This window comes from Protopterus annectens, chromosome 8.part0 (genome assembly GCF_019279795.1).
Source record: "Protopterus annectens isolate FY-2018-M chromosome 8.part0, PAN1.0, whole genome shotgun sequence".
NCBI classification, from domain to species: domain Eukaryota; kingdom Metazoa; phylum Chordata; order Ceratodontiformes; family Protopteridae; genus Protopterus; species Protopterus annectens.
The window spans coordinates 336,053,364-336,069,370 of record NC_056741.1 but is presented as its reverse complement, the minus strand read 5'-3'; the positions used below and the strand labels follow the sequence as shown (position 1 = coordinate 336,069,370).

Sequence of the window (16,007 nt, the reverse complement as noted above, 5' to 3'; positions counted from 1 at the left end):
TATATATATATATATACATATATATATATATATATATATATGTTCATAGGTTCATAGATGTGTACTAGGCTAATGGCCCTGGAGCCTTTGCAAGCCTAGCCCATAGGATTACCCTGGCATTGTGCCACCCGACCTTAGTTCCCAGTGCCTCTGTCAAGTAGAGCCACTGGAGTGATCCCTGGGGTGAATTTTCTATTTCCCATCCACTCATCAAGATGTTTCTTAAAGAGGGCCAGTGAGGTGCTCCACTTGACATGTATGGGAAGTCTATTCCATAGCATGGTCAGTCTCTGGGTTATGAACCTGTCCCTCCAGCTTGCTTTGTCAATTGTGGTAATGAGGTTCAGGTCTCTGGAGTCTGTAGTGTGGATGGATTGGGATTTCTTTAGATGTAGAATTTCTAATAGAGCTGGGTCAGACCTGGCTTTGTAAGTCAAGCAGAGATCACCTCTAAGTAGGCAATATGAGACAGAGAATAGTTGGAGTTTTTTGAGTATGTCCATATAGGACAAGTATTTAAGGCCTAGGGTCCTCTTTGTGAGGTACTTTTGTGGCCTCTCCAGTTGTTGCAGGTGTCTAGTGAAGTACATGCCAAATGGGGCATTGTACTTGATAACTGGCCTAATGAGGGAAGAGTAGAGGGAGATAATGACCTCTTTCTTCCTGGATGAAACCCTTAGTAATGAAATGTGCCATACAGAAGGACTTTCTGACCACAGTAGCAATGTGGTACTCAAAAGAGAGATTGATGTCAACCTGTGTTCCCAGATCTCTTATGACGCCTTCTGTGTTCAGTGGACTACCATCGATGTGGTAATTCATGGAAACTGGGCTTTTCCCAAAGGGGATGATGACACATTTTTTGGCATTGAGTTTAAGGCCATGGTTCTGACACCAGTCGTTGGTCTCAGTCAGGCCTTTCTGTAGGATGTCAACATCACTTGGGGAGTTAACTATGGCTACCATCTTGCAATCATCTGCGAACTTTGTCAGCCAGAGTTCATTCGTGTTGACCTGGACTTCAGAACTTCAGAGAAGTAGATACCAAACAGGAGAGGACCCAGGACCGAACCCTGTGAGACTCCATTTGTGACTAGTCGGCAGTCTGACTTGGAGTCGGTTACTTTCACACTGTGGATATATATAAATACATACATATATATATATATATATATATATATATATATATATATATATATATATATATATATATATATATATATATATATATATATATATATATATATATATATATATACACACACATACACACATATAATTTGTGCCTTCTTGCAAGAAAATTGTTTTTTAGTTTTAGGTTAGATTTTTAAATGTGTCAAGGGTGTTGCTCAGCACCTGTAATACAATTTAGACATTTGCAATTTTGATGCTTTCTGGTCAGCACTGACATTTGGGTCATTCACTATATTCAGTAGACACACACACACGCACACACACATGTATATATATATATATATATATATATATATATATATATATATATATATATATATATATATATATATATATTAGTAGTACTCTACTGCCTCTAACTCATAACACAATTTTTCTCGTTTGCTGCACACAGGTTTTTTTTTTCTTTGTTGCTGTTATCCCCTAGTAATATCATAGGTTACAGATAAAGAACCTGGAAGTATCTAATTTTTAAACATGGCCTCCAGAAACTATAATGTTGTCAGACATATAGTTAGTAGGTTATAAGGAACATCTACTATAGAATCAGGAGTAGACTCTCTATTTCTTCCTTTTTATACTCATTGCAGGTGACCTAGAAGGAAGTCTTCCTGAAAATTTTGAAAAAAAATACATTGCTCTGAGCATTGCTTTCATCTCTTTCAGACTGATATCAAGGGATCATTCCTGTTGGGCCTTCTTATACTACCCTGAGAGATTGTGGAAGTGGACTCCTATAGCACTGTCCAAATAATCTGTTATCAACCGCTGAGTTACTGTCACAGGAAGTACAGGCACCTCTTTGTATAGGTTGATTGGGTCTGTCCACCAAATAGCGTCATTCTTTATTGAATGGCATCAGACTAATCAGCATGTTTCAGGGAAATCTGATGACTGGTTCTAGACAGTCCTGAACACACACTAAGATCTTCCTGTTTGGAAGCCTTGATAAGGAACTAGGAGAATTCAAGTAGACATGTACTTCAAGGCCTTTTAACTGCTACCTTGCTGTGATAGCCTGCTGCTGAAAGAAATATGTTATTACATTATACATTTATTCCTATTCCTCAAAAGGAAAAATTATTTTCACTTGGATAAAGTCAAAGATAGCTGCTAGCATTTAAATTGAAACCTGCGTGCTGAGAGACAGCCTTTCAAGACTATCTGCAAATATATAGAGCTGAGTATATTTTTCTGTATTATTTTGTATTATAGAGCTAAATTGTTGCTTGGATATCTGTTGTCTTACTGTTCTGCAAATATACAGAGATCAGTATATATTTTTTTGGTTTTATAATTTGCACTGTGATTCCTCACATCTCTGTTGAAACTGTCTTCCCCACCCCCCCTCATTTTCTGCCTTGTCTTCAGCTGATATAACTGGTATTTATAGCTTGTGTGTTGCTTAACTCAAGGTTCCCTTAATTTGACCTGTTAATAACAGCCTGCATTTAAATTGAAACCTGTGTGCTGAGAGACAGCCTTACAAGACTATCTGCAAATATATAGAGCTGAGTATAATTTTCTGTATTATTCTGTATTATAGAACTAAATTGTTGCTTAGATATCTGTTGTCTTTGTGTTCTGCAAATATACAGAGATCAGTATATTTTTTTGGTTTTATAATTTGCACTGTGATTCCTCACATCTCTGTTGTAACTGTCTTTCCCACCCCCCTCTCTGTTCTTGGTTGTAGTTTAAATTTGGTGGCTTTTGCAGTGCCCACCCCACTGCCGATTTGATCTAGGACACTCCCCCAGTCCCATCTCTTTACCGCATTCTACCTAATAAACCCTTTCTGCACTTGCTTTTAGTCCTTTTTAATTTAATTACATTTTTTTCAAACGGTGTGTGGACTAATATTGCTACATACTCAAGTATACCAGCTTGTACTGCATGTGAATTGTTTTTACTACTGTTTTTGCTACTTTTCTGAAAAAAAAAATTGTAAGCCTGTTTCCTACCTTTCCTGTAATTAGTGTTCCAGATACAGATTTGCTGTATCCAGGACTGTTTGTAAGCTTCTGAGCCCCCCAAGCCTTACTGTGTTGGATCACAGCTTATCAGTGGGAGTGGTAAGCATTAGGTAACCTGTCTACCACATAAGGAGTGGTTCTGGCCCAGAATTTGTAGTTATTGGCCATTTGGGCGGTCTTCCATCTCTCTCAACTTTCTGATTTAAAGGCCTGCATTTGCACTTGTTTCTGTCCTGTAACTCCTGGGCCCATCTCATTTGCTCACTCAAAAAAAAATATATATCTGCTTTTACTGTATTTGTGTTTCTTCCTACTTTATTTTGCTTTTGCGTCATCTTAAAAGTACTCAATTGTATTTATTACTGCTTGGTGTAACTCATTCTAAGTCTTTTGGATTAAGCACTTGGGCTTCAGACCAGTTGTTTTACATTAAGAAGGTTTGTGGTCTGCACTGTAGTGGCAGAACAGGTAGCTTACATCCTTCTAAGTTGGGAACTGCTGATTGAGGGCTCAGTGTCTGTTATTCTAAAAGTATATTAGTTCTGGTTTAAGAACTTGGGCTTCAGGCCAGTTATTTTACATTAAGAAGGTTCGTGGTCTGCACTCTTGTGGGAGGAGAGGCTGGACTCTGCCCTTCTGAGCTGGGAATTTCTGGTTAAAGGCTTATAGTGCCTGCATATTTGAACTGTTTCTTACTGAAATTGGTACACCTTGTTTACTGTAGCATAGACAAGATCCAGGCCTGCTGAATCTAGCTTTGTTTGTATGCTTGTTATTTCCCTGAAACGCTAATTCCACCTAAAATGCGGCTTTTCAGTGCTTCTGTGGATCCATAGTGATATCTGCATTGTTTACTGTACTTATTTCCTTGTTTCACTTGAAAGAAAGTTACTGTTTGTCGTTTTTGCATTTAAGTTACCTGTAACACAATGCATTTAAGTTACCTGGCACTTGCTCACTAAAGCAATTATATAAGTCAGCACTAAAAAATTAAAAGCACTACACCCTCACAAACTCCCCTTGAGTACTTTGCTCCCCACTGGCCCTTTTTTTCAATTATAAAGGAATTCCCAATACTATTCTAGCATGTCCAAAGGTCAGTTGTCAATCTTCTCTCCGGTCCAGCTGGTGAATCTGGGAATCTTGAGGCAACGTTACAACTGCCTCATGTACACAGACAACCCTCTCCTCCTCCCAACAAATTCCAATACATGTGAGAGATGCAGCCATATAGCCAAACTGGAGGCTAAGCTCTCTCAACTCAGTACTGGTGTAACCAGTCAGGAGGAGAACGAAACCACACTCACTACAATTCCAGTCTCACATAGACCTACCACGACAGCAAACCAAACACATAAACACACAAAAACATACTCGAAGGCTCTAAATAAAAATCTGCCTAAGCAGCAGAGACCACCAAAGCAGACACTCAAGCAACTGCTACCCCAAAACAAAGCACATGCAACACATAGCTCACAAAGCCAGTGTGCCGAACAGTCACAGCCTTTAAGGCTAAACAACACACCTGATACACTTGTAATAGGTGACTCTATCGTCAGGCACACTGACGTCCCACTCACCAGGCTGAACAAGGAGAAGGTTACGGTGAGCTGCCTGTCAGCCGCTAGGATCCGCCACATAACACAAGCACTCAGGTCACTCCAAGGCAAGTACAAACATGACTCAATCATTGTCCATGCTGGTGTGAATGACCTGAGATGTACCTCCCTGGACTACATGAAAAGAGACATAGAGGAGCTCTCTGAGCATGTAGCCCAGGCCGGTATGACCCTGACCTTGAGTAGCATCTTACCCTCACCAAGAATGATGCCACAATATGAAGACAAGATGATCAATTTTAACAATTGGCTTAAGTATTGGTGTCATTCAAAGGGGATCCAATGTCTGTCAGCCTGGGATGACATGCTCAACAAGCCATGATGCTTCACTAGGGACGACTTGCACCTGTCACCCCTGGGCTTTCGGATATTGGCAAAGGCTCTTGCTACCCCCATAGTGCCTTTTTTAGGCAAGGCTCAAAAGACAAACCCACCTCCATAGGTATCACAAGAGATAAGAAACTAAGAGTAATGCTACTCAATGCCAGAAGTCTAAACCTCAAGATGCACGCATTCAAAACTCTCCTTAGCATGGCGAACATCGATATCTGTGCAGTAACAGAAACCTGGTTCAAGGCTCCTGAGAGCACCCCAGCACTACCAGGTTATAACTCATACCATGCTTTTCATCCCCAAAACTTGGACCAAACCACAAAAGGAGGGGGAGTATCACTATCTGTCAAAGATACCCACACCTCCAGGTTGGTGGCACAGCACGAAGCATCAGAGACTATCCATGTGCAACTAACAGTGGGTAAAACTGCCTTCCAGTTTATAGCCTGCTACAGACCACCCTCCCAAACCCAGGAACCCCACTCGGCCTTCCTGAGAACACTGGAAAATATGAAGGTCTCTCCAAACACCATTATATTGGGCGACTTCAACTACCCAAACAGACTGGGAGCATTACTCTAGCTCCAACACTCTAGCCCAAAGGTTCCTAGAATTTATAAACTCAAATGCTATGCAACAACTTGTTACCACTCCCACAAGAGGGGAAAACATACTGGACCTGATCATCACCAACATGGGGACTCTATGCTCCAGACCAGAAGTGTATCCCTCACTGGTAAGATCAGACCATAAACTAATCTCACTGGATATTCACATCCCAACCCCACCCCCTGCCCAGAAAACCACAGTGAAAAGCTTCTCTAAAGCAAATTTCACACTCCTCAAAACCAAGGTGGAATCCTTCAAAGCCCCCGGGCCTGTGGAAAATACGGCCCAGACCGCAGAATTCTTTATAAACGCATTCTATGAACACCTTCAGGAATGCATGGATCATGCAATCCCAAATAAAACCAAGACCCAATCCTCCAAAGGCAGACGTCCTGTCTGGTGGACGGCAGCCATAAACAAACTATACAATAGAAAGAGGAAGCTACTACATGATAGAGCAAAATCCCAAAAAGGAAAGGCATCTCTGATCAGTATTAGCAAAAAACTACGGGCACTCATAAAATCGTCTAAGGTCAGCTTCGAGAGAAAAATTGCACAGGACACTAAGGATAATCACAAGGCTTTCTTTAGTTGTGTTAGGAACCTGGGTGGGAATTCCCAGATATGCTCAGAATTAGTCCAAAATGACAAAAAATACACCAAACCCAAAGACATTGCCAACATCCTAGCTGACAGGTTCAGCGCAAACCCCCCCCCCCCCCACCAAAAGGGCAAATATCTATCCCAGCAGAGTGCTGCCCCGACATCTCAGATGCTCAGGTAAGAGCAGCCCTCTCCAAAGCAAAAAACACAGCATCAATGGGACCAGATGGTGTCCCGGGCTGAGTCCTACATGAACTCCAAGAAGAGCTAAACCCAAACATAAAACTACTGTTCAATCTCAGCCTTACTACAGGATATGTACCCAAAGAGTGGCGTACAGCAACAGTGGTCCCTCTCCACAAAGGTGTTGCCTCAACGGATCCTGGAAACTATCGCCCCATAAGCCTGACTAGCTTGGTCTGCAAAGCTATGAAAAGGATCATCATGGACCTCATAAATAAAGATATTGGGGACCTACAGACACTGGATCCTACCCAGTTCGACTTTGTTAAGGGCAGATCCTGCCTCTTAAACCTGGTTGATTTCTTTGAAACAGTCACCAAGGCCATTGACCAGTGCACACAGCCTACCTGGACCTCGCAAAAGCCTTCGATACAATACCCCACTCGGGCATTATAGATAAGCTCACCAGCTTAAATATAAACCCCTATATCACTAGATGGTTTGCAAACTGGCTCAAGGACAGAACCCACATGGTTAGAATTGCTGGAGCCATGTCAGACTTCAAACCAGTTACAAGTGGCGTCCCACAAGGCTCAGTCCTGGGACCTCTCTTGTTCGGTATATATTTCGCTGAGGTACAGGCCAACACGGAAGGACTGTGGCTGACCAAGTTCACAGATGACTGCAAACTGGGTGCCATAATCGACTCACCAGCCGACACAAGCATCCTCCAAAAGGGCCTCACAGAAACAGACAACTGGTGCCAGAGCCATGGCCTCAAGCTAAACGCCAAAAAGTGTATAGTCATCCCCTTTGGCAAAAACAAAGTGCCCACAAATTACCACATAGGTGGTAATCCATTAAGTACAGAAGAAGTATTTAGGGACCTGGGGACCCAAGCTGATAGCAATCTCTCATTTGACAACCACGTGGCCAAAGTGGTTAGAAAAACATTTTATATAGCCCACCTAACCATGAAGGGATTCACATCTAGATCAGGGGAGGTCATCGTGCCTCTTTACTCATCCCTCATCAGGCCCATAACTGAGTACAATGCCCCTTTTGGGATGTACCTTACCAGACACCTGCAGCAACTGGAAAGACCCCAAAAGTACCTCACCAAGAGGATCAAAGGGCTCAAACAGATGCCATATGCTGCCCGGTTAAAGAAACTCCAGCTCTACTCAGTGGCATATCGCCTGCTCAGAGGCGATCTGTGCCTGATGCATAAAGCCATGTCCAACACGGAATTAATGGACATGCTGCACCTCAGAAAATCCAAATCCCATCAAGCTACATGCTCGAGAGACTTGAACCTCAGCACTGAAATAAATAGGACATGCTGGAGGGACAGATTCATAACCCAGAGGCTCCCTTCACTCTGGAATAAAATCCCAGTCCAGGTTAGGCAGAGTCCCTCATTGACTCTCTTCAAGAGGAATCTTGATGAGTGGATGGGAGATCGTAGGTTTACCCCGGGTATCACTTCTGTGTCACAGTTAGACAGAGGCACAGTATACTAACCTCGAAAAAGGGCATAGCAAAATTAATTTAAAATGGGTGGCGAAAGCCAAACACACTCTGGCTAGGCTTATAAATGCCCTAGGGCAGATAGCCAAGTATGAACCTATGAACCTATGAAAGGTCAGTGAAGTTGAAGGGGTAAAGGAAGATGTCTTCTAATTTACTTGATCTATGCAAAGATGCTGTCAGATTGATGTACTGCAATAAAAGTTCCTTGGACTGAGCTACTACTACATAGCAAATGTGCAGGTATGGAAAGATTGTTATATTTCATTCCCTGAGACGTGCAAACAGCAGAGTTAAAAATCTGCTCGTATGGCAGAATTGCAAACTGAAAAGGTTGATAAGCTACCTGAAACTTGAGGTACTGTCTGAGAGACAGCCTCACTAATGTATGCAAAAAAGTCACTACTGTAACAGAATAGTTTTGTTTACAATTTTGCAGTTTTCAAATAATATTTAGTTGGTGGGAGGATGAAATATCACAACAGTATTTGTAGATAGCTTTGTAGGGGAGGATCCTTCAAATATGGTTATTTTAGTTTTTGCACTTGTTTAGGAAAGCTCTGATGAAGGTACAGATGGAGGTGCAGATTTTATTTTTAATATATGAAGTATCACAGTTGGAGATTTTCCTTGGATACTGTTGTGACTGGTGTAGATATTCTTGTTTTGGGAGCCATCAAACTGGACATACCTTCCTTTGTCAAGCTGGTAAGGGAGGGACTCAAATGTTTATACAACTTTCTGGGATTGCCTCTTTACATTTTTCTCTTTTCTCAGGGATTCTAAATCTCTGCCTTTTTCTCCTCTCTTCTTCTCTCTTCTCCTCTTCTCTTTCACTCTGTTTTTCCTTATAATGCAAGTACATTTTATGTCTGAGAGTTTCTTTCTTTAACTGTTTTTCAAGAGACTAAGAAGTTCTCGCTTAGACAGGAAGAAAGTGACTTTAATGATGTAATCTGTTAGCCTTCCTAAGATTTAAACAACAATCGCAAGACCCTACTTTGCTGCCAGGATAAACACAAAACAAATACTGGATGTTGCAATCTTTGGCTGCAAACTGCCTACCCCATTACAGTTTTTGATTGATTTAGGGAAGATGACACAACTCTACTTCATTCATTATCCCAAAAATGAGTTTTATCCTTTATTTCCAGGATTTTATGTGAAACACGGTAAACACAGATACATTTAAACTATTGCTAAATAATATTTCTTCAAAACAAAACAATGGAATCAGCAGTATCCAGATGGCAATAAATTAAGAAAGTGCTTGACAATGATGGCATACTTGAGAGGCTTTTACCACTTGAGTATGCACATTTGCAGGTGCAAGAATAGTGTTAGTCCTTATAGGAAAATGCAAACAGCTTAAAAATCATGTCAGGACACAGGTCAGAAAGGCTGAATAAAGTAAAATGCTAAGATTTACATGCTAAGTGATCCTCTTCGAAGAGGATTTAGTGCACCATTTAAATAAGAAGCTTCTTGGTGCGTTATATAGTTCCTGGTTTCCTTGCTGCTTACCTCAGGCTCTTGTGCAGGAGGGCGCTTATCTTTATTTGCTGATTTGACTGTCTTGCTTCTAGATGTCTTTGGCTCTGTAATACTGGATGCTAAGAGGGAAGAACATAGATAAAAATGTTTTAAGTGAAGTATCCATAGTTAAATTAAAGCTACAACAAATACAGCACAGGTCTACATTATCACACACACGGAGCTGAGTACTTATGTTCCCTGTCCACCCAACCACCCACATGCACTTACTCTGCAGCACTCCAGCATCAGATTACCTGAGGGAAAGCATTAGCATGGAGGGAGAAGAAAAGATATCTCTAAAATGATAACGAATAACAAAATATTTAGTAATTACTCCAGTCTGAGGATCATATCTAAAGCTCCGTTAGGTAATGCACTGTGCTGCTGTATAAGTGAATATGCTATATGTACCTCACCTTGCCAGGATATTCTATAATGAAAGACGGAGACAGCTTAGTGGAAAAATAACTGTTATAATAACTGATGCCTTTATATCGGTATAAATCTTGGGTGATTAGTTCAGTATATGTAGCAAATTGTGGAAGGAAACTCCTTGGAACTACACTTAATCCCATAAAGGTGATTACAGTGCATTCTGTATTCAGTAACTATACCTGCACCTCTACTGATATTTACAGGGTTCTCTACCAGAATCCCAGAACCCTGGTCAATTTCAAGTAAACAACAACCCAGTTAATTTACACAGTCGCTGAACAAAACTAAACAGACAGGTAGAATTTTTTATTTATTTGATGTCAGGCAGCAGCACTGATCCATAATGAATCATTCTTTTTTCATGTACAGTCTGAGGCATATGTAATAAACAGCAAATAACAGAAATAGCTTTAATACAAGTACCACTATAAATTGTAGTAGTCATAATAAGTCCTAAATAGCATACATTAAAATGAAAAAAACATTCAATGAGAAAAACATTTATCAGACTGAATGCTGGATTGCATTGAATTTTACCTGTGAAAAAAGGAAAAGGTGTGTGATCAACAGAATAATAAAGTATAGAGCAGCGAAGAAGACTAGAAAGTGCATTAGTACTTGACACAATATTATGGCAAGGGCAGTCACCTATTTACCTGTCAGAGATAAAAAGTTTGCCTGTTTTACATAAAAGCATGTCTTATATTCATGATTTACTATAATAGAACAGCAAACAAAATGTGCTGATCAGGAGTAGTTTGTGGTACTGGCTGTTGGGCTGCAGAACCCCCCCCCATTAAAAAAAGGAAATGGTATTAAATGCATAAATATGACTATTATTTTTAAATTTAAAATAATCATCAACTTTCAGGCTTTCTATTTTGTTCTGTGGAGATCTAAGACAAAAAAAAGAATGGCTTAATCTGTTCACAGGTTTGCTTTCAAACTACCCTGGCATTAGGCTCTTCATTCACATTGAGTATGTCAGGAATGTCACTCAATAACAATCTCAGTGGGCTGCTAAATGAATCAGTGATGATCCCTTCCTGTTGGCTCAGGGAGTCTCAGTGACAGGAACAGTTTGAGAATGAATGCGAATAAAGGAGTTAGCATATGAGTGCAGAGGAATGAGTGCGGGAGCAAGTTTTTTGTACGCACACACATACACACACACATATATATATATATATATATATATATATATATATATATATATGTGTGTGTGTGTGTGTGTGTGTGCGTTGTTCTTACAGGCACTTTGCCTTCTACTACTAGCATATAGGAAAGTAAGTAATTCATTTAAGTGTGTGTGGGGGGGGTAGAAGCTTTGCATACAGTTCAACATAGCTTCAAATTATGCTGGGAAGGATGTTTCTCAAATACACTCAAATTCTATTTTTTACACCACAGAAAATGATAACAAGACAGCAAGGATTATTCACCTGTATTTAATGTTACCAAATTTAGGCAACAACCAGACAACCTGCTAGAAGTGACATTATTTTCAAATGCATAGTTAAGGTGGGACAAAGAGGGCAGCCACCCAAGTCAGTAGAGCAGTACTGGCATTCATTTCCGTACCAGAAATGAATTCCTATTCTGCTTTTGCAGACAGGATTGAAATGCTTGTTTCAACACTTCATGCATTGCATAAGTTGTGCCAAGCAGTTTGCTACAGTTTTTTTAAAAGCTGAAGACTTTTTTTCCTCCTTAAAACAATGTAGAGTTGAGGGAGCTAGATCAAGGAGCTCTACAAGGCGCTAAATGAGCTAGCTATTAACTTTGATTATTCTAATAAGGTTTTGAATCTCCCAAAACTTTGTATAAAGGGAACAAAAATATGAACTGTTAACAGAACATATAAAAAATTTTGACACGCTTAAACATAATTAAGAATTTCTACCACAGACAAAATTAGCATACTACAAAAAAGAATACCAGTGAGAAACAGCTCAACTTTCATGAATTTAATACAAAAAAATATATTACACTTCTCTTAGCGCCTCTGTAAAGGCTGTTGGCCGAGGCGCTAAGAGAAGTGTAATATATTTTTTTGTATTAAATTCATGAAAGTTGAGCTGTTTCTCACTGGTATTCTTTTTTGTGGTCGTTGCTGCTATATTTCTTTGAGTTCGTGGTGTTGTTGAGAGAAAATTAGCATACTGTTTACTGTGTTATGGCTTAAAGATAACCTTCACATCAATAAGGTCTTTTCACACAGACATCACTTTTTACAGTGTTGAATTGCTATTTTTGATTGCTATTTTTGTTCACAGCTATTTATAACTAAAAGCAAGAAAATCACAATATGTGTGAATCAGCACAAAATGGGGAAAAATGTAAATAAATATACAAAGAAACCAAAACAAAATCTGAATGTAGAAACCCGATCACAAAGCTTGTAAAAACAATAAAATTGTGTGAATCAGCATTTTACTACACATCATGCACAAATGTCTTTCTGGTGCTAATGGAGAACACTGGACCTCCCCAGAATGCTACAGTAGCGTCTGTCAAAGCATACCACTGCCATAACATTCTGACAACTACAAAAAACACTGGTGAGGTCTAGTGTTACCCATTACTACTGCTCTTAAACTGTCTCTGATATTGCCTCATATTTTGGTTGGTCTTCTTGTAAAATTTGTGGGAAAATCAGTGAGGAGTGCAGTTAGTACAGCAATAACCGATGACCTCAGTGTGGTATATTGAAGATTTACCCACAGTTGGCATGGTTTAATCACGAAGGCGAAGCCCACGTGATTAGATAAAGCCAACCATGGGTAAATATTCAATATACCACAACCACGGAGTCGGTTATTGCTATTATACAATAACATTATTTAAGAAAAAAAATACTTTTCTTAAATAATCCCCAGGATTTCCCAATCTTCCGTGTAAGACTAGATCAGTCTTACATGGAAGCGCCAGTCTAAGAGTATGACGGCAGCACACCATGCATATTAATGAGGGCTCACTGCTTCAACTCTAAAGCTTACACAGAGCGTGGACGAGTGTAGGGGGCGTGTCGGACTGCTCAGCATGCCAAAAATCCACGCCCCTGCAATGAAGAAACACCGCAATGTCAAGTTACATGAGCGAGTCCGCTCACATGTGCACAATGTAACACTACACTCCCCCATATGTTAAACAACTGAAAAAAATTAAAAATAGAAAGATTTTTTAATTTTTTTAAATTTCAACCAATATAGCTGCCCGTATTTGCGCGTGTTTGCGCGAGTTTGCACATTGCTTAGCTGCAGTTAGCAGCTTAGACACCAGAAGAGGATAATAAGAAAAATACATGCAAATTACGCAAAATAGTGATAGCGTAGTGGTTAAAGCCTTCGAACAAAGAGGAGGCATTCCCGGTTCGAGTCCCACTACTGCACGTTACATTTTCTGTTGGAAATCTGTATACAAAAATATTCCTGACATTTTTAATGTATAAGTTTTGTAAAAAGCATTGAAAAGTTAAATGTAGTAGTGAACGAAATATATATATATATATATATATATATATATATATATATATATATATATATATGAAGGTGAAATGGTTATGAATTCTGAGGCATGAGTACCCTATTTTAAGCAATATAAAATACTGCTAAGCACATTTTACCAGTATTGAGTATATTTAAATCCAATTGTTCATAGCTGCGCACCACGTTAACCAGCGCAATGTCTTTGTGTGGAGCTGCGCACTGCACTAACCAGCACAATCACAACGTTGGGCAACGTTGAGCAAAGTCGGTTAAACACGGCCACACCTCCTTTACTGTACCTTAACCCAGCAGGTCTGCCCAGTAGGAAAATAAAAAGCAGTGACAGGGCTCAAACTCAGGATACTGAGCACTATAGTCACAGTATTTAACCACTAAGCCATGATAGCATTTCATAAACATGCACTTTCAACAGACACATATCTATCAAAGGAATTTTAAACATTGCCAACATCAGCTAAGCAGGTGTGCCTACAGCTGAGTTTTTTCAAAACTGGCCAATCACAAATAAGTATGGAAAATGAGGCATATTTAAGCTCCACAGGTGGGAATACTTGCTATAACTGGTTGTAGCTTCCTTCTGCAGTCAGCATGGCTGGTGTTGGACAAGGCACTCGATTTAGAGTGCAACGCTGGTTCACTGAGGAATCCAAAGTAATGGTTTGGCTCCTTGTCCACAATCATGAGGAAAGACTCCTGCAGGGCCAGTACCAGGGTACCCAATATAAAACGGAGGCCTGGAACAGTCTTGCTCGTGATCTCACCAGTGCCACTGGTGTTCCTCTGACTGGTGAGCAGGTCAGGCACCATTATTCTGACTTGAAGCGACGTAGGGAGGATCAACTGGACCAGTGGATCCAGGTATCCTGTGCAATTCCTAATGCCCTAGTACTGAGTAAGTAGCCATTGTATTAAGTAGTTAAGAATTGCTATGCTTGTCTACACTATGGATAGGTATGTCTCAATATCACTGCATTAACTTCACAGCTGCAGGTGTCCGGGCAATGAATCAGCAAGCCCATGAAGACAGGCTGCAAAGGCTGCGTCATCAGGCAGGTTAGTAATTATTCTGCATGTACTGTTATATAAAATAAATGAGAGAGCCTTCAAAAAGTGTTTTAACCCAATAAATAAAGGTGTAATAATCCTTTAATAAATGTATAATTCCTGGAGTGTATCTGTGTCATTTTCTTTGATAAGTTGTTGTACTGTTGCATTCTACAAATAGTAGTGTTGTAGTAAGCAGTGTCAACCAGCACTTGGGTAGGCCCATATAACATGGATAAAGGGAGTGCCAGTAGCTTTTATGCATATTTACAGCCCTCAACTGTTGGTTCATGCCCAGCATGTACAGGTTAATCTGGCACATGAGTAGCTTGGTATTGTGTTCCTCAGAAATGTCAGTGTGCTGCCAGAAATGTAGGGAGCTGTTAACATATAACTGATACTTTCACCTGAACATATCTAGATAATAATTATATGAAAGTAGAGCTGTCTGTGTACCATCTTAGCAGTAGTGTGTGTGTGTGAGCAACACTCAAAATATGTAGCAGTAACATCTGCATTTTGGACAGTTTGTATGTAAGATACAGCTCATGTAAATAATGATCTAGCAAAATCCAGTTGCACAATATAAGGACATTGGGTAGTGTAATAACACATGTAAGGGACATATAACTGCAGTTAATAGGAATGTAGTGAAAACTAGAAGGATATATAAGTTGTTAATTGAGCTATCTTTTTCCACCCTACTGTATGTGTATAAAAAATGCAATTCCACACCTCAGTCGGTATGTCTAATCTCAAAACATTTGTTGGGACATATGTCCTATTGGTTTATAAATATTTGCATTTATTTCTATGCATGTGCCGTGTTAAAATACCACAATATTGGTGGCCTGTTGCCATCAATTCAACCTGCATGCTATTGTAATGTCCACTATTGTTCTATATATGCATGTGTTATGCTTGCTTTTCAACTGTTGAAAATCTGGTGTGTTGGGTTAATGGGAATACTTCTGCATGCTGTTATAGCTAACTGGGAATGTTGTTGACTGTTACTAACCCATATCTTTATTAAACTCTCCAAAACATGGTTCATATGGGAAGGCCGGTCCCAGCGGACCCACCTGTCCCACCTCAGCTAGCCATGGCACCTGGAACCAGCAGATCTGGTGCCCAGCCTGGGACCTCCTCCTCCATTGGCCATGTGCCACCTTCGGGTGGAAGCACTGCAGGGGATGGGTGTCACCCCCCCGTGCAAGTGTGGGCAGAGGAGGACCACCTATCACCCTTCGGACGGTCTGGGCTGTGGTGCGTAGAGAGATTGAACATTCTGTTGCAAAACCTCTACGCCAGCTTGAGGCTCGAGTGGCACAACTCCCTGGTCAGCTTGCCCCTCCTACACAGCCCCCAGCACAGCCACCCTCTGGGCCGTGAAGGTGTAGTGGTGACTGCCCATGGGTGGGGACCTCAGTCCCACT

The 16,007-nt window shown here is 40.4% G+C and overlaps 1 protein-coding gene across 4 annotated transcripts in view; it reads right to left on the bottom strand.

Moving 5' to 3' along the window:
- The window catches only part of LRRC71 (leucine rich repeat containing 71), a 2,015,367-nt gene that overhangs the window by 242,289 nt on the left and 1,757,071 nt on the right, over positions 1-16,007 (bottom strand). For all 4 annotated transcript variants that reach the window (XM_044079834.1, XM_044079832.1, XM_044079831.1 and 1 more), the window contains one exon: positions 9,572-9,660. In XM_044079834.1, the coding sequence (XP_043935769.1) occupies positions 9,572-9,660 (89 nt within the window). The remainder of the gene's footprint in view (positions 1-9,571; positions 9,661-16,007) is intronic.